At 45.6% G+C, this 22999-nt stretch overlaps 1 protein-coding gene across 5 annotated transcripts in view; it reads right to left on the reverse strand.

Annotated features, from left to right (window-relative positions):
• mbip (MAP3K12 binding inhibitory protein 1) overlaps positions 1 to 22648 on the reverse strand; it is a 45267-nt gene extending 22619 nt beyond the window's left edge. For 2 of the 5 annotated variants that reach the window (XM_061969179.2, XM_061969178.2), the window contains exons 1-5: positions 22206 to 22648; positions 21104 to 21271; positions 9231 to 9347; positions 1789 to 2001; positions 1148 to 1244 (exon numbers count right to left, since the gene is read on the reverse strand). In XM_061969179.2, the coding sequence (XP_061825163.1) occupies positions 1148 to 1244; positions 1789 to 2001; positions 9231 to 9347; positions 21104 to 21229 (553 nt within the window). In that variant the 5' untranslated portion in view covers positions 21230 to 21271; positions 22206 to 22648. The remainder of the gene's footprint in view (positions 1 to 1147; positions 1245 to 1788; positions 2002 to 9230; positions 9348 to 21103; positions 21272 to 22205) is intronic. The other 3 variants (XM_061969182.2, XM_061969181.2, XM_061969180.2) reach the window with 2 other exon arrangements.
• Between the last annotated feature and the right edge of the window lie 351 nt (positions 22649 to 22999).

Consider the following 22999-nt stretch of genomic DNA (forward strand, 5'->3'; position numbering starts at 1 on the left):
TATTATTATTTCCAGGCTTTCGAGGGCCAAAAAAAATTAAGTGTAATCGCAAATTATGTTAAATTATGTTAACTTAAATATTGTCTAATTATGCAAAAATATATGGTCAAACATTCAAACCATTTTTAAAATAAAAATAAATACTAATAATAATGATTTCAAACCAAGTTATCCATCAAATTGTGCAATGTAAAAATAGCAATAGATTGCATGGTAAAATTGCAAAATTTACTGTGGTTTTTACAGCATTTTTCTCTAAATGAAAAAAAACTGTACTTTATTTTACTGTAATAAACTGTGGTGACGTTTTAGCATTTATAGTTATACACCAAAAAATCTACAGTTGTTGATTTACGGTTAAAAATGTTTTTTTAACCGTAGGTGCCAAAATTTTACTGTAAAATTGCATTAAAAAAAATAAATTAAAGTATAAAAAAACAAATGTAAATTTTGCTGTAAAATTCTGGCAACTGAGCTGCCTTTTTTTTTTTTTTACCATAAAAACCATTTACAGTAATATTCATTACATTTTGAGGTGACATTTTTGCAACTTACCATATTTTTTTTTACATTTTAGTTAGAAAAAAAAAAAAATTAATAAAATGCATAAAAAAATGGTGTAATAATAGTATTCACTGTTAGAAGCTGCCCTCTGGGGCCAAACATAACTGCCATGTGGCCCTCAGTGAAAACGACTTTGACACCCCTGATCTAGAGATTTAAGCGTTGAATAAGACAAATTGATAGATTACTTATTTTTTTTACATTTTCATGACTGAGACCCTTCCGGTTCACCAGGACCAAACTTAAGGGGACCCCTAAACGTGAAAAAAAAAACTATATATTATATTGGTTTTAAAAATGGCCCCCAAATTCTTTGATTTTTCAGTGTGCGGCCCTAGATGGAAAAGATTGGACACCCCTGCTCTAGTCGCTAACGTGTTGTTCTCCGCTAAGCCGGCCGCGTTTTTGGAGGCCGTTAGCCACTTGAGCCGTGCTCTCGCTGCAGTTCAGGCTGACCTCTCGCCTTGTGGAAATCAGCTCTCTCCCAAACATTGGCAATCTGTGTGGCGGCTCCCACTCCAACCTGACACATTCAAAGCTCCCCTCCCACACGCCTCCTCCCCCCCCCCCGCTCCATCCTCACCCTGATTGCAGTCGATCACGTTGCAAAACTCGCGCACATTGTTTTCATTGATCTCCATCTGCTTGCGCTCCATAAATGCAGATATTCTCCGCTCGATCTACAGAAGGGAGAGACGACAACAGATAATGACAGACGATCGATCGATAAAATATTCAAAGGTGGGGCAGAAAGGCAAAATTGTTTTTTTGTTGTCGTCGCCGCGGCTGTAGGCGAAATGATAACACACCGAGGCAAACGGCAATTTGCATGAGGCAAAATGACGATTGCAATCCCAGGTAGGCAAAACACGCTGGCGGACATCACATGATGGAATATGAATACTGTTTGCTTGGCTACCAAAATAAATGCGCAACAGAATGGGGGCCTCTTGTCCTCCATCCACATCCAATCTCAGAGTAATGAGCATCCACTTCATAATCCATCAAGGACCCGGCCCTCTCTCAGAGCCCTCCAGCAACGTGGTCTCTTCTAGCGGACCACGCCGCTAAAAGACCCCCCCCCTTTATTCCCTCTCCCCGACTCGCCTAGTCATCGGCTCTCTGTGCAGTCAATTACCAACGATTATTCATTTTGTGTGACATGGAGTAAAAGACAATAAATAAAAATAAAGAGGGCTCGACAGCTGCCTGACTTAAACGGACCTCGGACTTGCCCGCTCGGATCTGCACCAGGACGTCACTGGTCGCCTCTGACGCTGCTGCCGTGGCGTCGGGGAGGGGAGGGCCTCGCTCGGGCGGGGTCGGGTCTTCAAGAGCAGACGTGGTGGACACGGCGTCACGTGGTGTCTCCTTCTTAGTCGCTAATAATGTGTGACTGTGAGCCTTCGTCAGGGTCCTCAGGCTTTCTGACACAGTCTGAACAAAGAAAAGTGGAACACCATAACACATACTGTATATTCCTATATATATATATATATATATATATATACACAGTGTTTCCCACACATTCATTTATTTGTGGCGGCCCGCCACGAAAGAATTACGTCCGCCACAAATGGATTTTTCGGCTTTTGACTCGCTCGACCGCTCATAAAAGCAATGGGACTGTCTGTGAATGTTGCTTGTAGTTACAACTCCGGTGCAGTAGGTGGCGGTAGCATTGTAACTCCGCCAATAGCACTTAATTCACCTGGTGGGCCAGAAGAAGAAGAAGAAGAAGAAGAAGAAGAAGAAGAGGGACGGACGGACGGGATCAAAATACGAGGGTAATAAAGGTTATAAGTATATAGGTTATAGCTGCATCGCTCGCGGCTCGTCATATATTTAACGTTAATCCGCGATTTCACCGAGCGTTTCACTGACGGTGGCAGCAGGGGCGCCGAAAAGGGGGGTAAAGGAGACGGATTCTAGGGGCCCATGATGGAGGGGGGCCCTAATGATGATGAAATTATAATACAGAAAAATAATGACACTAAGTTATTAACTAACATATAATCACATATGTTTTATTTTCCATGTCCTGGTAACAATACCTTTATTTGTTTTGGAAGCATCAACCCCTGCAGGGCCCTCCCTCCCCCCCCTCTATTTACGTAAAATGGTTCAGTCCGACTGGATCAGCTGCAGGTAGCGCACCGGCGATTTGTCACAGACAGCGGCAAAGCAGAGGAGACAGCAGTATGCCTCAAAAATCAGGCAGCCAAAAAAGAAAGGAAAAGAAAATAAGAGAGGAGAAGGAGTTGAAGGGTCGACAATATGTCACCCAATATTTCCAAAAAAAAGGTGGGTTTGTTAGTTGTGGTGGAAAGTTATGCATATTAACTTTGTCCCTGTCTGTGGTAATAAGCTAGCTCAAGAAAACTCTGGATTTTTACATTTTACTGCTATATTAGTTAAATAATCAATCCAGTGAAACATTTATCAAGCTGTTCTTATTCAATAAGAGTTTATTTCCAATTTAAGAATTAGTGGTGCAGCAAATAAATGACTCAAAATGAATTCCATTGTATTCAGAGTGCTCAGTTCTTCCCCTGCTGTACATGTCAACTGTGATGCTGTTCTTCTTTTAAAAATATGGTAATGATAGTCAAAAATACCATTAAAATGCATAATTGTATGTAAAATAGCATCAAAAAATGTTGCCGCTGTGTTGGGGGCCCTGTAAAGATTATTTTCATGGGGCCCAAAATCCCTAGCAGCGCCCCTGATAAACACACATGGACTGAAGCTAAATTGTCCACTGTCCACTGCAGCATGTGAATGCAATGAAAATAATAAAATCTGAGCCAACCAGCTGTTAAAATGTTGTCCAGGTTAATGTTTTGGCCATTAAAGGCCGTTCATTTCAAGATTTCAACTGTGATCGGGCTTTAAACAGGTGGCTGACCTGTTCAGATGAGTGTAACTGCTACTGGTCAAATAATGTGAAATAGCATTTAATTTTACATATATGCAATGCCATTTAAATGTAATTATAGATAATAATAATAATAATAATAATAATAAATACTGTGTAGTGTTGTAAATAGTCAACAGGAAGGATTTTAGTAAGATATAAGCCATGAACACTACACAGCCAGAAAAAAACCTAGGCAGGACAAGTAAAAATATTGGGGCAAGTAGATTTGAGAAGTCGGGCAAGTAGAAAAAAACCTTAACGTTGAACCCTGCATGTGTTGAGCTGCTGCCGCTTAAGGTTAGACGGCACTGTACATAGAGCGGTTCTGCTCGTTAGTAATAAATTCTAATGTTGGATGTTCACTCCTTCACACAGATGAGTATAGAAAAATATTTTCAACGGCCGAAAAGGGCTCGACTTGGAGAGGAGGTAGGCCTACAGTCCGGACAACAGGTGCGACCTGTTCAGCAGCAGCAGGAGGAGGAGGAGGAGGTTGACTGACTGTGGCAGGACACCTCTGCCTCTGTTTCACTTCATGTTGCTGGTAAATAATATGGTTGTAGTAGTAGGCTAAAGTTAAATTATTTAGTATTCACTAATTAAAGGGGCAGAGCTTTAAGAGACATTTTAGCTTTTATATTTTATAAGATATATTTTTTGTAAGAACCACAATTAATAAATATATTTCAGTGAATCACTAATTGTTCAAATCTGTATATAAATATGTACATAAAATGTTGTAATTATATTCCAACTCCGCGTTCTTCTTGGTCATCGCCGCTGCCGCCGCCACCCTCCACCTCCTGACCACACCACCACAAATAGATGCCTGTCCTGTGGGAAACACTGATATATATATATATATATTTATTAGGGATGTCCCGATCCAGGTTTTTGCACTTCCGATCCGATACAGATATTGTTTTTGCACTTCCGATCCGATACCGATACTGACCGATACAGATACTGACCGATACTGGCCTATCCGAGCATGTATTAAAGTTTAAAGTTATTTAGCCTACTTAGTTGTCAGAATCATGTTGAAAAGGGTTTTAGTACTCTTGATAACAACTAGCCAGCTGAATTAGGGGAGTTTGAATAATACACAATGGTTGGTAACAAGAAACTGACCTGTTTATTCAAGGATAAACACAAAATAGACAAAATTATACATGACAAACAGAAATGGCATCATTGAAACTAGGGCTGGGCGATATGGCCTTTTTTTAATATTGCGATATTTTAGGCCATATTGCGATACACTATATATATCTCAATATTTTGCCTCAGCCTTGAATGAACACTTGATGCATATAATCACAGCAGTATGATGATTCTATGTGTTTTGATTGATTGATTGAGACTTTTATTAGTAGGTTGCACAGTGAAGTACATATTCCGTACAATTGACCACTAAATGGTAACACCCCAATACGTTTTTCAACTTGCTTAAGTCGGGGTCCACTTAAATTGATTCATGATACAGATATATACTATCAGATATATACTATCATCATAATACAGTCATCACACAAGATAATCACATTGAATTACTTACATTATTTATAATCCAGGGTGTGGAGGGGGGCGCCTGATGTACCGTATTTTCCGCACTATAAGGCGCACCTAAAAACCACAATTTTTCTCAAAAGCTGACAGTGCGCCTTATAACCCGGTGCGCTTTATTACGATTCATTTTCATAAAGTTTCGATCTCGCAACTTCGGTAAACAGCCGCCATCTTTTTTCCCGGTAGAACAGGAAGCGCTTCTTCTTCTACACAAGCAACCGCCAAGGAAAGCACCCGCCCCCATAGAACAGGAAGCGCTTCTTCTTCTACTGTAAGCAACCACCCGCCCCCGGAAGAAGAAGAAAAAACGCGCGGATATCACCGTACGTTTCATTTCCTGTTTACATCTGTAAAGACCACAAAATGGCTCCTACTAAGCGACAAGGATCCGGTTCATAAAAAGACGCAATCTCTCCATCCGCACACGGATTACTACCGTATTTCACAGCAACTGATATTCCTGTGAACCGCACTGTGGAACGGGAGCACGTACGGTGAATATTCGCACCACAGGGAATGAGAAGTCATCCTTCACTGTGGTTCTAGCTTGCCATGCTAACTTCCACCCATGGTGATATTCAAAATGAAGACCTTGCCAAAAGAGACCTTTCCAGCCGGCGTCATCATAAAAGCTAACTCGAAGGGATGGATGGATGAAGAAAAGATGAGCGAGTGGTTAAGGGAAGTTTACGCGAAGAGGCCGGGTGGCTTTTTTCACACAGCTCCGAAGGCGAACACACCTTCACTAAGACGGGCAGACAGCGCCGGTCGACATACGCCAACATTTGCCAGTGGATCGTAAATGCCTGGGCAGATATTTCGGTCACAACTGTGGTCCGAGCTTTCCGGAAGGCAGGATTCACAGAACTGCTGCACAACAACAGCGACACTGAATCCGATGACTTCGACGAGACGGAGCCGGCCATTTTTGGATCCCACGCTTGCGCAACTTTTCAATTCGGACACCGAAGACGAAGAATTCGAAGGATTTACGAATGAAGAATAACTTCAGAAGGTGAGCGCTATGTTTATTTTGTGTGCTGTGACATTAACGTTCGAGCAACATTATGTTGCTATTGCTCTACACCATTTTGAATTTTACTATGTTTGTGATTGCACATTTGCGTACATTTTGGGACAGAGTTGTTAGAACGCTGGTTTTCAATATATTATTAAAGTTTGACTGAACTATCTGACTGTTTTTTTGACATTCCCTTTAGCGCAGCGTAGGCGCGGCTTATAATCCGGGGCGGCTTATTGGTGGACAAAGTTATGAAATATGTAATTCATTGAAGGTGCGGCTAATAATCCGGTGCGCCTTATAGTGCGGAAAATACGGTAAGTGTCAAAGACAGCCAAAAGAGTTTGATATGAGAATAAATCTAAAGTTAAAATATAGGGTAGAAATGCACCCATTTGCAGGAAATGTAGTCTTGATTTTCAAAATGTTCTTTCAATGCTTGCATGTCTACATTAAAACATTCTTCTTCGTACTGCATTAATATATGCTACTTTTAAACTTTCATGCAGAGAAGGAAATCACAACTAAAAAAATCACTATTTTTTTCATACGGTGTTGATGTGGAAATTTTTGCCTCAGCATTTTGATGGTGTGGGCGTGTGGCACCGAATGGAGATAAGCGTCTCGACAGACATCGCAATATTTGAACAATGATGACGAAAACTGTTTTCTCTGTCGTGTCCGTGTGTCGAAAATTGTTATGCGCTTATTTTTTTATTTGATTTTGTGCGTGGCATAGATTTGCTATGCGCAGAGGACGCTTACACAGTGCGCAATTGCACAGGCGAGCACCTTAGAGGGAGCGTTGCTCGCACGGCTGCGCTAGCATCACAGCTAACATTAGCCATGCTGCTACCTCTCTGCTCGGGGAGGACGTATACGTATGTGACGTATGACGTGACAGTATGTGACGTGTGTAAGAAGGTGCACTTGCTGTCTGTGAGAGGGAGACACAGGAAAGAGTGAGAAGAGCCTGTCGTGTAATGCCAGCAGCTAAAAGCAACTGCGTGAGAATCCACAGACCTGTGGATGTGTTGAAGGTGTGCTGGATAATGCGGAACGGAAATAGGGAGCAGCAGAAAAGTGGAATGTATTATTTAAATCTGTGCGTTGAAAAACACGGACCGGAGTTTTTTTTAAACTGGATCTGGATCGGCATTTTCCCATGCCTTGCCGATACGCATTTTTTGGCAAATATCGGCGGCCGATCCGATCCAAATATCGGATCGGGACATCCCTAATATATATATATATATATATATATATATATATATATATATAAATATATATATATATATATATACTAGGGGTGTAACGGTACACAAAAATTTCGGTTCGGTACATACCTCGGTTTAGAGGTCACGGCTCGGTTAATTTTCGGTACAGTAAGAAAACAACAAAATAGAAATTTTGGGGTTATTTATTTACCAAATTTGTAAACAACGGCTTTATCCTTTAAACATTGGGAACACTATAATAATTCTGCCCACGTTAATCAACATTAAACTGCCTCAAGTTGTCAGATGAAATAAAATGACAAAACTTTTCTTCTACATATAAAAAGTGCAACATTAGACAGTTTCAAGTCAACTCATCATGCTTAATTTATTACAGCATTTGGGAAGCCTGTAGTTGATTTATTATGTAAATGTTATATTTTTATCAGCATGTGATAGCAGGGACCCTGCCATTCAAAACTAGGCTGCTCCATTACTAATGATTAATGTAAACTATAGCTGTAAAAATGGTACAATAGCAATAGGAGAGGCTATTCATCCCTGAACACCATGGAGTTCATGTAGGCTTAATGATGCACTTACATTATTATATCAACTATCACAGACAGAAACTCTTCATTTAACATAATGTCCTTTTTTGCTGCTTCAACACAGAAAAAGGTAAAGTGAAATAACAGACAGACAGGGCTTTGCTGTCCGTAACACACACACACACACACACACACCGCAAAATGAGCTAACGTTACGCTAAAAGCGAATTAGCCTTCACCTCAAGCCAGGACTGCGAGCGAGCTGAGCTGCCTTTTATATTTCTAGAAGAATCCACGCCTTTATCTTGACTCGTCTTGACTACTGCAACGCCCTGTATGTAGGCATTAGCCAGGCCTCCCTCGCCCGCCTGCAGCTCGTACAGAACTCTGCTGCTCGTCTGCTAACACAGACCCGCAGACGTGAGCACATCACCCCTATATTAGCGTCCCTTCACTGGCTCCCTGTGCGTTATCGAATCAATTTTAAACTCCTTTTATTTGTTTTTAAATGTCTAAACAACCTCGCGCCAACCTATCTCTCCGACCTCCTTCAGCCTTACTGCCCCACTCGATCCTTAAGATCAGCCGATCAGCTGCTGTTGACGGTCCCTGACACAAGGCTGAAGCTTAGAGGTGACAGAGCTTTCGCCGCTGCTGCTCCCAAGCTCTGGAACGACCTACCTCTGAGTATTAGACAAGCCTCCTCTCTTCCTGTTTTTAAATCTCTCTTAAAAACATACTTTTATTCCATGGCTTTTAACACTGAGTGATATCCATCCTGCAATGGCGCCCCATAATACACCTGCTGTGAACCTGTTTTTATGTTTTTATGTATTCTATTTTATTTATTTATTTTTTATCGTGTTTTGTTTGTGTTGTGTTGTGTTTGCTCGGTACTCGTATTACCTTTTAACCTGCCCATTGTACAGCACTTTGGCTACCCCTGTGGTAAATTTTAAATGTGCTTTATAAATAAAGTTGATTTGATTTGATTTGAAGGTCAACGGGCTCATAGTGATGTTACTAGTAGTTGACTGGGAGGTGTTTATTATCATTTGGGGAGAGTCCGCTGCCTGATGCTCACCTGCTAAACGCTAAGCACTGACTACATGCGCTCTGAATACGCACTGCTGATTGGCTGTTACCGCTCTGTTTGTAACCAATCAGATGGTTGTGTGGGTGGGACAATGCTGGGTGTAGAGTACTGACAAAGACAGAGGCAGAAGGAAGGAGGCGGCTACTTAATATGTTTGTGTGGAAACTCCGAGTACACCTCCGAACCGAACCGAAACCCCAATACAAATATACGTACCGTTACACCCCTAATATATACATAACATTTATTCTTATATAAATATATAACAATTCAAGCAGTTCTTAGTGATCACCTGTAAGTTAGTGATGTGCTGCTGCAAACAGCTGTAAACGTGAGCTGCGTCCAAAGACTGAAGACTCGCAGCATCCACGTTGGCGTCCACTCTCAGCGCCGCGTCGCCTAAGTTGAGCTGCATTGTAGACACAAAGTAATGATGATTAGCACGGTTAAAGGGGAACTGCGCTTTTTTGACATTTTGCCTATCATTTACAATCCCTATACGAAACAAGAACTCCTATGTTTTTCTTCTTTTTATACATTCTAAATCGTAAATACGGACGGCTTCGAAGCAATTCTGGACCACCATCCTCCGCCTCAGGAAGGGGAAGCAGTGCAGTGTCAACACCGTGTATGGTGGGGCTGGTGCTCTGCTGACCTCGACTGCGGATGTTGTGGATCGGTGGAGGGAATACTTCGAAGACCTCCTCAATCCTACCAGCACGTCTTCCTATGAGGAAGCAGGGCCTGGGGAATCTGTGGTGGGCTCTCCTATTTCTGGGGCTGAGGTTGCCGAGGTAGTTAAAAAGCTCCTCGGTGGCAAGGCCCCGGGGGTGAATGAGATCCGCCCGGAGTTCCTTAAGGCTCTGGATGTTGTGGGGCTGTCTTGGTTGACAAGACTCTGCAACATCGCGTGGACATCGGGGGCGGTACCTCTGGATTGGCAGACCGGGGTGGTGGTTCCTCTCTTTAAGAAGGGGAACCGGAGGGTGTGTTCCAACTATCGTGGGATCACACTCCTCAGCCTTCCCAGTAAGGTCTATTCAGGTGTACTGGAGAGGAGGCTACGCCGGATAGTCGAACCTCGGATTCAGGAGGAACAGTGTGGTTTTCGTCCTGGTCGTGGAACTGTGGACCAGCTCTATACTCTCGGCAGGGTCCTTGAGGGTGCATGGGAGTTTGCCCAACCAGTCTACATGTGCTTTGTGGACTTGGAGAAGGCATTCGACCATGTACCCCGGGAAGTCCTGTGGGGAGTGCTCAGAGAGTATGGGGTAGCGGACTGTCTTATTGTGGCAGTTCGCTCCCTGTATGATCAGTGTCAGAGCTTGGTCCGCATTGCCAGCAGTAAGTCGGACACGTTTCCAGTGAGGGTTGGACTCCGCCAAGGCTGCCTGCCCTTTGTCACCGATTCTGTTCATAACCTTTATGGACAGAATTTATAGGCGCAGTCAGGGCGTTGAGGGGATCTGGTTTGGTGGCTGCAGGATTAGGTCACTGCTATTTGCAGATGATGTGGTCCTGATGGCTTCCTCCGGCCAGTATCTTCAGCTCTCACTGGATCGGTTCGCAGCCGAGTGTGAAGCGACTGGGATGGGAATCAGCACCTCCAAGTCCGAGTCCATGGTTCTCTCCCGGAAAAGGGTGGAGTGCCATCTCCGGGTTGGGGAGGAGATCTTGCCCCAAGTGGAGGAGTTCAAGTACCTCGGAGTCTTGTTCACGAGTGGGGGAAGAGTGGATCGTGAGATCGACAGGCGGATCGGTGCATCGTCTTCAGTAATGCGGACACTGTATCGATCCGTTGTGATGAAGAAGGAGCTGAGCCGGAAGGCAAAGCTCTCGATTTACCGGTCGATCTACGTTCCCATCCTCACCTATGGTCATGAGCTTTGGGTCATGACCGAAAGGACAAGATCACGGGTACAAGCGGCCGAAATGAGTTTCCTCCGCCGGGTGGCGGGGCTCTCCCTTAGAGATAGGGTGAGAAGCTCTGTCATTCGGGGGGAGCTCAAAGTAAAGCCGCTGCTCCTCCACATCGAGAGGAGCCAGATGAGGTGGTTCGGGCATCTGGTCAGGATGCCACCCGAACGCCTCCCTAGGAAGGTGTTTCGGGCACGTCCGACCGGTAGGAGTCCACGGGGAAGACCCAGGACACGCTGGGAAGACTATCTCTCCCGGCTGGCCTGGGAACGCCTCGGGATCCCCGGGAGGCGCTGGACGAAGTGGCTGGGGAGAGGGAAGTCTGGGCTTCCCTGCTTAAGCTGATGCCCCCGCGACCCGACCTCGGATAAGCGGAAGAAGATGGATGGATGGATGGATGGATAAATCGTAAATAAACATTAGTAAAAGTCTGTTAACAATAGAGGTAATGGATTCCACCTATAAAGCGCTCTAAAACACCCCAAAACCTCCATCAATGTTTTATATACACGCTGTAAGTATGTATTTAATGTATTAGGGTTGTACAGTATACCGGTACTAGTATAGTAACGCGGTACCAATGAATCAAAACGGTACTATACTCAGTGTGAAAAGTAACGGTTCCCGGACATGACAACACGCCGTGACATTGCTGGTTTTACGAGGAGAGGAGCATGTTGGGCAGCGCACACACACACGGAGTACTTACAAGCAGACACAGTGTGTAGACAGAAAAGGGAGAATGGACGCATCTTGGCCTAAAAACTAACAATAAAGGTGAAGTTATAACACTGAAACACCCTCAGGAAGAGGTGCTTTAAGACATGGCTAGCGAGCTAGCAGCTAAAATCCATCCGCAGTCAGCAGTGTTTTAGCTACTTCTAAATCACTAATCCTGGCCTCCATGGCGACACATAAAGTGAGTTTCTTACAAGTAGAATTATCACTGGAGGACGAGGAACAGCTAAACATGCTTCACTACACACCGTAGGAGGATACAATGTAAACAAATGCCACGGGTGGATCTACACCTGACATCCACTGTAATGATACCAAGTACAATAGCATATCTAGTCGATACTACTATGATTACATCATAGTACGGACCATAAGTGAAGCGGGGTGTGCCAGGACCGGCTTTGAGATCAGCGACAGGTGCGTAGATGGCCCACCTGGGCCTGGTTATCTAATCACCTGTCGCTCTGTTAAAAGGCAGCAGCCGGGAGGGGAGAGTCACATGGCAAATTGTGGAGGTTTCCCTCCAGTGGGTTCCTCGGACCACCAAACATCGCCACAAGAGCCCGGATCAGGGTTACAACACTGTTTTATTTTTCAATAAAGTTTCTCTTGATGGTGGGGGAGGATGCCGGACAGACCTGGCAGGCCCAAACGCATTGTGATTGTTTGCTGGGAACGTCTGGCAGAGTCTCCTGTCAGAGAGAGTTTCAATTCCCACCTCCGGAAGAACTTTGAACATGTCACGAAGGAGGTGCTGGACATTGAGTCCGAGTGGACCATGTTCCGCACCTCTATTGTCGAGGCGGCTGATTGGAGCTGTGGCCGCAAGGTAGTTGGTGCCTGTCGTGGCGGTAATCCTAGAACCCGTTGGTGGACACCGGCGGTGAGGGATGCCGTCAAGCTGAAGAAGGAGTCCTATCGGGTTCTTTTGGCTCATGGGACTCCTGAGGCAGCGGACAGGTACCGACAGGCCAAGCGGTGTGCGGCTTCAGCGGTCGCGGAGGCAAAAACTCGGACATGGGAGGAGTTCGGGGAAGCCATGGAAAACGACTTCCGGACGGCTTCGAAGCGATTCTGGACCACCATCCGCCGCCTCAGGAAGGGGAAGCAGTGCACTACCAACACAGTGTATGGTGCGGATGGTGTTCTGCTGACCTTGACTGCGGAAGTTGTGGATCGGTGGAGGGAATACTTCGAAGACCTCCTCAATCCCACCAACACGTCTTCCTATGAGGAAGCAGTGCCTGGGGAATCTGTGGTGGGCTCTCCTATTTCTGGGGCTGAAGGTTGCTGAGGTAGTTAAAAAGCTCCTCGGTGGCAAGGCCCCGGGGGTGAATGAGATCCGCCCGGAGTTCCTTAAGGCTCTGGATGCTGTGGGGCTGTCTTGGTTGACAAGACTCTGCAGCATCGCGTGGACATCGGGGGCAGTACCTCTGGATTGGCAGACCGGGGTGGTGGTTCCTCTCTTTAAAAAGGGGAACCGGAGGGTGTGTTCTAACTATCGTGGGATCACACTCCTCAGCCTTCCCGGTAAGGTCTATTCAGGTGTACTGGAGAGGAGGCTACGCCGGATAGTCGAACCTCGGATTCAGGAGGAACAGTGTGGTTTTCGTCCTGGTCGTGGAACTGTGGACCAGCTCTATACTCTCGGCAGGGTCCTTGAGGGTGCATGGGAGTTTGCCCAACCAGTCTACATGTGCTTTGTGGACTTGGAGAAGGCATTCGACCGTGTCCCTCGGGAAGTCCTGTGGGGAGTGCTCAGAGAGTATGGGGTTTCGGACTGTCTGATTGTGGCGGTCCGCTCCCTGTATGATCAGTGTCAGAGCTTGGTTCGCATTGCCGGCAGTAAGTCGGACACGTTTCCGGTGAGGGTTGGACTCCGCCAAGGCTGCCCTTTGTCACCGATTCTGTTCATAACTTTTATGGACAGAATTACTAGGCGCAGTCAAGGCGTTGAGGGGATCCGGTTTGGTGGCTGCAGGATTAGGTCTCTGCTTTTTGCAGATGATTTGGTCCTGATGGCTTCATCTGGCCAGGATCTTCAGCTCTCACTGGATCGGTTCGCAGCTGAGTGTGAAGCGACTGGGATGAGAATCAGCACCTCCAAGTCCGAGTCCATGGTTCTCGCCCGGAAAAGGTTGGAGTGCCATCTCCGGGTTGGGGAGGAGATCTTGCCCCAAGTGGAGGAGTTCAAGTACCTCGGAGTCTTGTTCACGAGTGAGGGAAGAGTGGATGGTGAGATCGACAGGCGGATCGGTGCGGCGTCTTCAGTAATGCGGACGCTGTATCGATCCGTTGTGGTGAAGAAGGAGCTGAGCCGGAAGGCAAAGCTCTCAATTTACCGGTCGATCTACGTTCCCATCCTCACCTATGGTCATGAGCTTTGGGTTATGACCGAAACGACAAGATCACGGGTACAAGCGGCCGAAATGAGTTTCCTCCGCCGGGTGGCGGGGCTCTCCCTTAGAGATAGGGTGAGAAGCTCTGTCATCCGGGGGGAGCTTAAAGTAAAGCCGCTGCTCCTCCACATCGAGAGGAGCCAGATGAGGTGGTTCGGGCATCTGGTCAGGATGCCACCCGAGCGCCTCCCTAAGGAGGTGTTTAGGGCATGTCCGACCGGTAGGAGGCCACGAGGAAGACCCAGGACACGTTGGGAAGACTATGTCTCCCGACTGGCCTGGGAACGCCTCGGGATCCCCCGGGAGGAGCTGGACGAAGTGGCTGGGGAGAGGGAAGTCTGGGCTTCCCTGCTTAGGCTGCTGCCCCCGCGACCCGACCTCGGATAAGCGGAAGAAGATGGATGGATGGATGGGTTTCTCTTGCTTTCCAGCGATAGTTTTTGTCCGTCTCAGACTCGCTCTCGCTCCAACAACTCTCTCCTCCCGCCTGCTGCCTTTTAACAGAGTGACAGGTGCCATCTACGCACCTGTCGCTGATCTCGAAGCCGGTCCTGGCACATCCCGCTTTGCTGCAGGTCCGCAGGCCACGCCCCCCCCCCCACACTATACTTTCTAAATATTATAACCGGCTTGCAGTATGATTTATAGACGCCGATCCACATTTCTGCCAGTGGGTGTTCGGTGTGTGTGTATTAGTGTGGTCCCGATACCAATATTTTGGTACCGGTACCAAAAGTATTTCGGTACTTTTCAAAATAAAGGGGACCACAAAAAAATGTCATTTTTGGCTTTATTTTAACAAAAAAATCTTAGGGTTCATTAACATACATTTCTTATTAGGGACCGCAATGTCCCTTTGGGACAGAGGACCCTATTGTATTTTGTGCGTTTTATTATTATAATTATTCCGCCACCTCTTTGTGCTCTAATTTGACCCTCTTAACATGCTTCAAAACTCACCATATTTGACACACACATCAGGACGGGCGAAAATTGCCATCTAATAAAAAAAAAAACAACAACCCAAAACTCAAAATTGCGCTCTAGCGCCCCCTAGGAAAAAACACAGACAAAACTGCTTGTAACTTCCGGTAGGAATGTCGTAGAGACATGAAACAAAAACCTCTATGTAGGTCTGACTTAAACCTAGATTTCATACATTGACATTCTTCAGCAGAAATCAACAAGAAGTTGTCAATTCCCCCTTCAAAACACAATTTTAGTAAAAACAGACACTTTTGCTTCTTTGACCAGTAATTTGACCCCCTTAACATGCTTCAAAACTCACCAAACTAGACACACACATCCGGACTGGCAAAAATTGCGATCTAATAAAAAACCCAACCCCAAAACTCAAAATTGCGCTCTAGCGCCCCCTAGGAAGAAAACACAGACACAAAACTGCCTGTAACTTCCAGTAAGAATATCTTAGAGACATGAAACAAAAACCTCTATGTAGGTCTCACTTAGACCTACATTTCATATACTGACAACCCCCAGCAAAAATCAACAGGAAGTTTGCAATTCCCCCTTCAAAACAAAAGTTTTGTAAAAACCGGTCACCTTTTTTCAAACATTATCTCCTCTGAGCGCGTTTGTCGTGTCGGCTTCAAACTAGCACAGGAGAGAGATTAAACCCTTCTGATTAAAAGTTGACCAAAGAGTTTTAATTACTGTTTCGGTTCGGATTTTATGTGCTGTCAAAGTCGGTCCCGTCCATCGCTGCTTGCAGCTTTAATTACAATTGTGTCCAAACAAAAACTCCTAATTAGTCTGCTGGCGTATGCAGTAACATATTGTGTCATTTATACACCTATTATTTTGTCAAAACTATTAAGGACAAGTGGTGGAAAATTAATTATTCATCTACTGGTTCATTTACTGTTAATATCTGCTTATTTTCTACACTTCTGTTAAAATGTAATAAACACGTATTCTTCTCTTCTTTGATACTTTCCATTAGTTTTGGATGATACCACAAATCTGGGTATCAATCTGATACCAAGTAGTTACAGGATCATACATTGGTCTTACTCAAAGTCCTCATGTGTCCAGGGACATATTTACTGAGTTTATAAACATAATATACATTTTTTTTAAAAAGGAAAGAAGATTATGCGATGTTAAAAAATATCGATGTATTCATAGTCGTCTCGACTAGATACGCTATTGTACGTGGTATCATTACAGTGGATGTTAGGTGTAGATCCACTAAATTGTAGGGACCCGGAAGAGTTTGTGCCGCAGGTGTGGTGTTTTTGTTGTGTCGTGGTGCAAATATTCTTCCAAAAAGTGTTTGTCGTCGTCGTCGTTTCGTGAGGTTTCACTTTTTTGGCACATGTTCATGACAGTGTTTGCATTGGCTGTTGACTAAGTATGGCCTTCATTCGCTCGAGTGCAGTGTGTTCAACGTCAAGATGATTGTGTCATTGGTTCATTACCTGGCACAATGAAATCTTGGTTAGGCTTTGTTAATTATAGACTATATGAATTGTGACTTTTTTTTATTATGTACAATGTACCAAACTGCCCACAAAATTAACAACAAGACTGATTTTTCAAAAATGATTTTAAAGATTGTAAGTTGCCATCAATCCCACGTGGGTAATAGATTTAAACGTATCATGTGGTTAAAAAATAACACATGATGAAATGGCTTCTGTCAATTACAAAGTGCACGTGAAAACGATGATGCTGTGTTCCAAATTTAAGTTATTTACTGAAATTGAGTGAGCCTATGGCTTTGCACTTTGTTTGTTTTATATATATATATATATATATATATATATATATATATATATATACATACATATATATATATATATATATATATACATATATATATATATATATATTAGGGGTGTAACGGTACGTGTATTTGTATTGAACCGTTTCGGTACAGGGGTTCCGGTTCGGTTCGAAGGTGTACCGAACGGGTTTCCACACGGACATATTAAGTAGCGTAACGCACGTTGTGTAAACAATGCACACCGAGGCACAACACACGGCATGCTAGCAGCTAACGGGCTAGGATAGACTGACCATACGTCTTCTTTTCACCGGACATGTCCTCTTTTGCGGAGCTGTCAGGGCGGTAGAGATGCGCGGATAGGCAATTATTTCATCCGCAACCGCATCACAAAAGTCGTCAACCATCCGCATCCACCCGAACTAACATTTAATCAAAACCGCACCCGCCCGTTGTTATATATCTAATATAGACGATGCAAGGCATTAGTGAGGTTATAAAGCTTTTGGCTGTTAAAGAAAGGAGACTGACCCAATTTAGCAGAGACATTCAATGCGTGCCACGCTGTCACGGCCCAGACGCACACCAGTGCGCAATCATCTGGGAGCCGCGCTGAGCGCACCTCCAAGCGCGTGGAGGTGCGATGTCCCTCGCACCCGGGCTCGCGCCCGAGGCTTCAGCGCGCACCGCGGCGGCCGTCCTACTCGTCGCGGCCTAGCCCTCGCGGCCTAGCCCTCGCGGCTCTCGCTGCCGGCGACGGCCGGGTATGGGCCCGACGCTCCAGCGCCATCCATTTTCAGGGCTAGTTGGTTCGGCAGGTGGGTTGTTACACACTCCTTAGCGGGTTCCGACTTCCATGGCCACCGTCCTGCTGTCTATATCAACCAACACCTTTTCTGGGGTCTGATGAGCGTCGGCATCGGGCGCCTTAACCCGGCGTTCGGTTCATCCCGCAGCGCCAGTTCTGCTTACCAAAAGTGGCCCACTCGGCTCACCAGGGTGAGCCCCACCCCTTTCGTGAGCGCACTGCGCGCGGAGTGACCCCTGTTACGTGCCCCCGGCAACGGGGGCGGCGGGCAGGTAAGCTGCGCGGGCGGAGCGCGTGGAGTGACCCCTGTTACGATCCCCCGGCCACGGGGGTGGCGGGCTGCGCGTGACGCCGGCCGCGGCGAAGGCGGGGTGTCGGTGCGGTGGGCGCGGTGGTGACCCTGGACGTGCGTCGGGCCCTTCTCGCGGATCACCTCAGCTACGGCTCCCGGTGGGGCCCTCTCGGGGGAAGGGGCCTCGGTCCCGGCCCCGGCGAGGCGTCCCTTCTCCGCTCCGTAAAAGTGTCCATCTCTTTTTTTTTTCTTCTTCTGTTGTGGCATATGCTGCAGGTGCCTGCTCGTTTTTCGTATATGTGGGTAACAACATTTAACTATGTATATATATTTCCGAATTGGTTTAACTGCCACCCGCCTGAATCTATTTAAAATCTAATTTTTTTTTATTTCAACCGCCCGACCCGACCCGCGGATAAAATCTAATTTTTTTTTATTTCAACCGCCCGACCCGACCCGCGGATAAAATCTAATTTTTTTTTATTTCAACCGCCCGACCCGCGGATAATCCGCGGACTCCGCGGTTGTGTCCGCAAACCGCGCATCTCTACAGGGCGGAGTTTCTTAAATGCCTCAAATGTCCGGCATTTTGAGTTAGGGTTGCGTGTATTTTCAATGTACGTTCAGGGTTAAGAAGGGGTTAAAAACAAAACAAATTGTGCGCGCAGCAGCATTGGTGAGGGAGGGGCAGAGACAGAGAGAGCGAGAGAGAGTTATGATAAACGCGCATGCGTCGCCATGCTTGTTATCCATAGATTTATCACATTTAATTTTTTTGTTAACTATAGCAGGGGTGTCAAAAGTGTGCTCCGGAGGCCATTCGCGGCCCACAGCTAATGTTTTAAAGGCCCACGGCACATTCCAAAAATACTATTAAAATAAACAAAATCATAACAAAAGTGAAATAAAAAAACTTAAAGGTTAAATGTAATTTAGAAAAAGTTGCAATGTTGACTAATAAAACAAAACTGTTTTTTTTTCTTTCAAACTGTCATTGCTCAAAACATAACATTGAATCAAAATCAATGTTATTATGAATTATTGACCTATCCACGGTTCCGATTTTGCAAATTTGGTAAATAAATAACCCAAAAATGTATATTTTGTTGTTTTCTTACTGTACCAAAAATTAACCGAACCGTGACCTATAAACCGGGGTACGTACCGAACCGAAATTTTTGTGTACCGTTACACCCCTAATATATATAAATATATATACAGTTTGGAGAGAATACTTCAAAGACCTCCTCAATCCTACCAGCACGTCTTCCTATGAGGAAGCAGGGCCTGGGGAATCTGTGGTGGGCTCTCCTATTTCTGGGGCTGAGGTTGCCGAGGTAGTTAAAAAGCTCCTCGGTGGCAAGGCCCCGGGGGTGGATGAGATCCGCCCGGAGTTCCTGAAGGCTCTGGATGTTGTGGGGCTGTCTTGGTTGACAAGACTCTGCAACATCGCGTGGACATCGGGGGCGGTACCTCTGGATTGGCAGACCGGGGTAGTGGTTCCTCTCTTTAAGAAGGGGAACCGGAGAGTGTGTTCCAACTATCGTGGGATCACACTCCTCAGCCTTCGCGGTAAGGTCTATTCAGGTGTACTGGAGAGGAGGCTACGCCGGATAGTCGAACCTCGGATTCAGGAGGAACAGTGTGGTTTTCGTCCTGGTCGTGGAACTGTGGACCAGCTCTATACTCTCGGCAGGGTCCTTGAGGGTGCATGGGAGTTTGCCCAACCAGTCTACATGTGCTTTGTGGACTTGGAGAAGGCATTCGACCGTGTACCCCGGGAAGTCCTGTGGGGAGTGCTCAGAGAGTATGGGGTAACGGACTGTCTTATTGTGGCAGTTCGCTCCCTGTATGATCAGTGTCAGAGCTTGGTCCACATTGCCGGCAGTAAGTCGGACACGTTTCCAGTGAGGGTTGGACTCCGCCAAGGCTGCCCTTTGTCACCGATTCTGTTCATAACCTTTATGGACAGAATTTCTAGGCGCAGTCAGGGCGTTGAGGGGATCTGGTTTGGTGGCTGCAGGATTAGGTCTCTGCTTTTTGCAGATGATGTGGTCCTGATGGCTTCATCTGGCCAGGATCTTCAGCTCTCACTGGATCGGTTCGCAGCCGAGTGTGAAGCGACTGGGATGAGAATCAGCACCTCCAAGTCCGAGTCCATGGTTCTCGCCCGGAAAAGGGTGGAGTGCCATCTCCGGGTTGGGGAGGAGATCTTGCCCCAAGTGGAGGAGTTCAAGTACCTCGGAGTCTTGTTCACGAGTGAGGGAAGAGTGGATCGTGAGATCGACAGGCGGATCGGTGCGGCGTCTTCAGTAATGCGGACGCTGCATCGATCCGTTGTGGTGAAGAAGGAGCTGAGCCGGAAGGCAAAGCTCTCGATTTACCGGTCGATCTACGTTCCCATCCTCACCTATGGTCATGAGCTTTGGGTTATGACCGAAAGGACAAGATCACGGGTACTGAAATGAGTTTCCTCCGCCGGGTGGCGGGTCTTTCCCTTAGAGATAGGGTGAGAAGCTCTGCCATCCGGGTGGAGCTCAAAGTAAAGCCGCTGCTCCTCCACATGGAGAGGAGCCAGATGAGGTGGTTCGGGCATCTGGTCAGGATGCCACCCGAACGCCTCCCTAGGGAGGTGTTCAGGGCACGTCCGACCGGTAGGAGGCCGCGGGGAAGACCCAGGACACGTTGGGAAGACTATGTCTCCCGGCTGGCCTGGGAACGCCTCGGGGTCCCACAGGAAGAGCTGGACGAAGTGGCTGGGGAGAGGGAAGTCTGTGCTTCCCTGCTTAGGCTGCTGCCCCCGCGACCCCACCTCGGATAAGCGAAAGAAGATGGATGGATGGATGGATATACAGTTTGCATTTTATTTTAGTTACTTTGAATTTAAAAAACCCTGGCGCTGTTTTATACTGTTTTTGTATTATTTCTCAACTGTTTATAAATGTTGACATTTATAAATAAAGGTTTATAAAATAAAATAAAAGACAATGTGCACGCAGACGCGCATGCGCGCGCACACTGTAAATGTAAACAAACTTATTTTAACAGAAAATAATATTTGGCACACTGGGTGATTTGTACATATTAAAATGTATAGAAATGTATTAAATTTGCTCTAAAATCAACTTAAAAATGTTTTCTCACGAGTTGCTGCTCATTGTTGTGTTGACTGCCGCTGCTAGCGTTAGCATGCTAGCTGTTAGCTAACCCGGCACTTGGCTGTAGAACACTTTCACGGCACGCAGAAACCACCCGAACTAACCTCTCTTCCAAAGTCCACCAGCAGCTCCAACAGCACACCCAGGCAGTCGGAGGCGCTGGACATTTTCTTACTGGACTCGCCGCCCGTAGAACGAGAACCGCTCGGCTTCCGCGCCCTGGTCGCCATTTCACTGTGACGTCAGCGGCCGAACTGCTCATCGCTGATTGGCTGAAAAACCGGAAATGAACGATTACGTAAGTACTGCGTCATGAAAATGGGCGGAGCAAAGATAGTCAACAGTGCCAACGTGCAATATTTCAACGACTTTTATAGAATAGAATACAGTAGAATAGAATGGACTTTATTGTCATTATATTTGCATACAACGAGATTAAGGACTCCAATTTAAGGTGCGGTAGTGGAAACAAATATGGGATAAACATAAAGTACACAAGAAGTAATAAAGATAAAAAAATAAGAATTGAAATAAACAGACTACTATCCAATAGGCGAGGGCGGACCTACGTCACTTCCGCCCTCCAATCCCCTAGCAACCGGTCGCCATATTGAATTCGTTGAAAACAAACCAGCTCACAGCGAACACAGCATTGACAGAAAAGGCATTTAACGAGGTTTCACGGCATTTTAAACTGTTCTAAATGGCCTATGATTATGTAAATAGTCTTTCCAGTGAGGCTAGGTTAAGATACGAGTTAAAATGTTCTGTAGTTGGATTAAACGACTGCCCTTACCGCCTTCCAGCAGATGCGTGGACTGATAATCCTACACAATGGCCGGACATGGAATTTGGAAATCTTTATGTCTACCTCACAAGCGCACCAGGTCGGTTGTTAGCTTCGGTTGTTATATAACGAATAAATCACATAAAAATTGTTAAATCACCCAAGGTATGTTGATAAATGATAATAAGGATGACACGGTGGCTACCAGTATCTGTATATTTATTATATCTGTAGAGAGCTCATTCAAATTCAGTTCAGTATTAAGATTTATTATTTGCTGAATTACTGTTCCTGTTTTTAACTGAATTATTTATTTAAAATTACAGGTGTTTTTGCAGCAGGCTCAATGTTTTCACACTCATTTGTCCTTTCCGTTAGATCACTGAAAGGTAGTCGTTTCCCACAGTGTTTCTTTGTACTTTTTGAGTTCTCTGCTGCCGATTCACGCTTTGAAGTTGTCAGTTGATGTCGCTCGTAACTGTCCATCCTATGGGATGCCTTCTTTCCACTCTGTGGCAGGTGAGGTAAGATGGATGGTGCATATTCAGGGTGCATGGGATTCTTTACAGGTCGTCCTGAGAGGGGAAAAAATGAAAAAATATTGAGAGATTTGAGGGCTACAACTACAAGTAATGTTTGATTACAACAAAGGAGACTTGCAGACAGCATTTTACGACTGTCTTGAAAAGTTGATTAAATGGCAACATGAAAATTATAGGGTTTATTGGTTTTTAAAAACCCAACCGTTAAGTGCAAATTTAAATGAAACCGGTTTTCGAAAATAGCCTTTATACCGTATGTTATTGTTGTGCAACAACAACAACTTCAGCTGTCGAACGTTATTCAGTAAAAATTCAACGGGTTCAACATTAGCATGGACGGTATGGCCAAGTTGTGGTTAAGAAGGTGGATTTTTGTTCCTTATATTTACCAGAAACGAAGTGATCCGAACACACGACCCGGGATTTTGGGGGACTCCAGTGAGAACCGTCCTCGTTTTCCCGGTGTAAAGCTGCGAGCCATTTGTCCCGTCTCTGTGGGCTTTTAGCACGCTTTGGCAGAACAGAATACGACCTTTGTTTTCCCTGTTTCCAGTTGTGGTTTGCACAACCAAAAACAACACAGTTTTTTGGCATTTTGGAGGCAGAATGACAGGTTTAATCAGCGCAGGTCGACAGGTTAAAGAGTAATGGCGACGGTTTGTTTTCAACGC

Source organism: Nerophis lumbriciformis, linkage group LG08, assembly GCF_033978685.3.
Source record: "Nerophis lumbriciformis linkage group LG08, RoL_Nlum_v2.1, whole genome shotgun sequence".
Classification (NCBI taxonomy): domain Eukaryota; kingdom Metazoa; phylum Chordata; class Actinopteri; order Syngnathiformes; family Syngnathidae; genus Nerophis; species Nerophis lumbriciformis.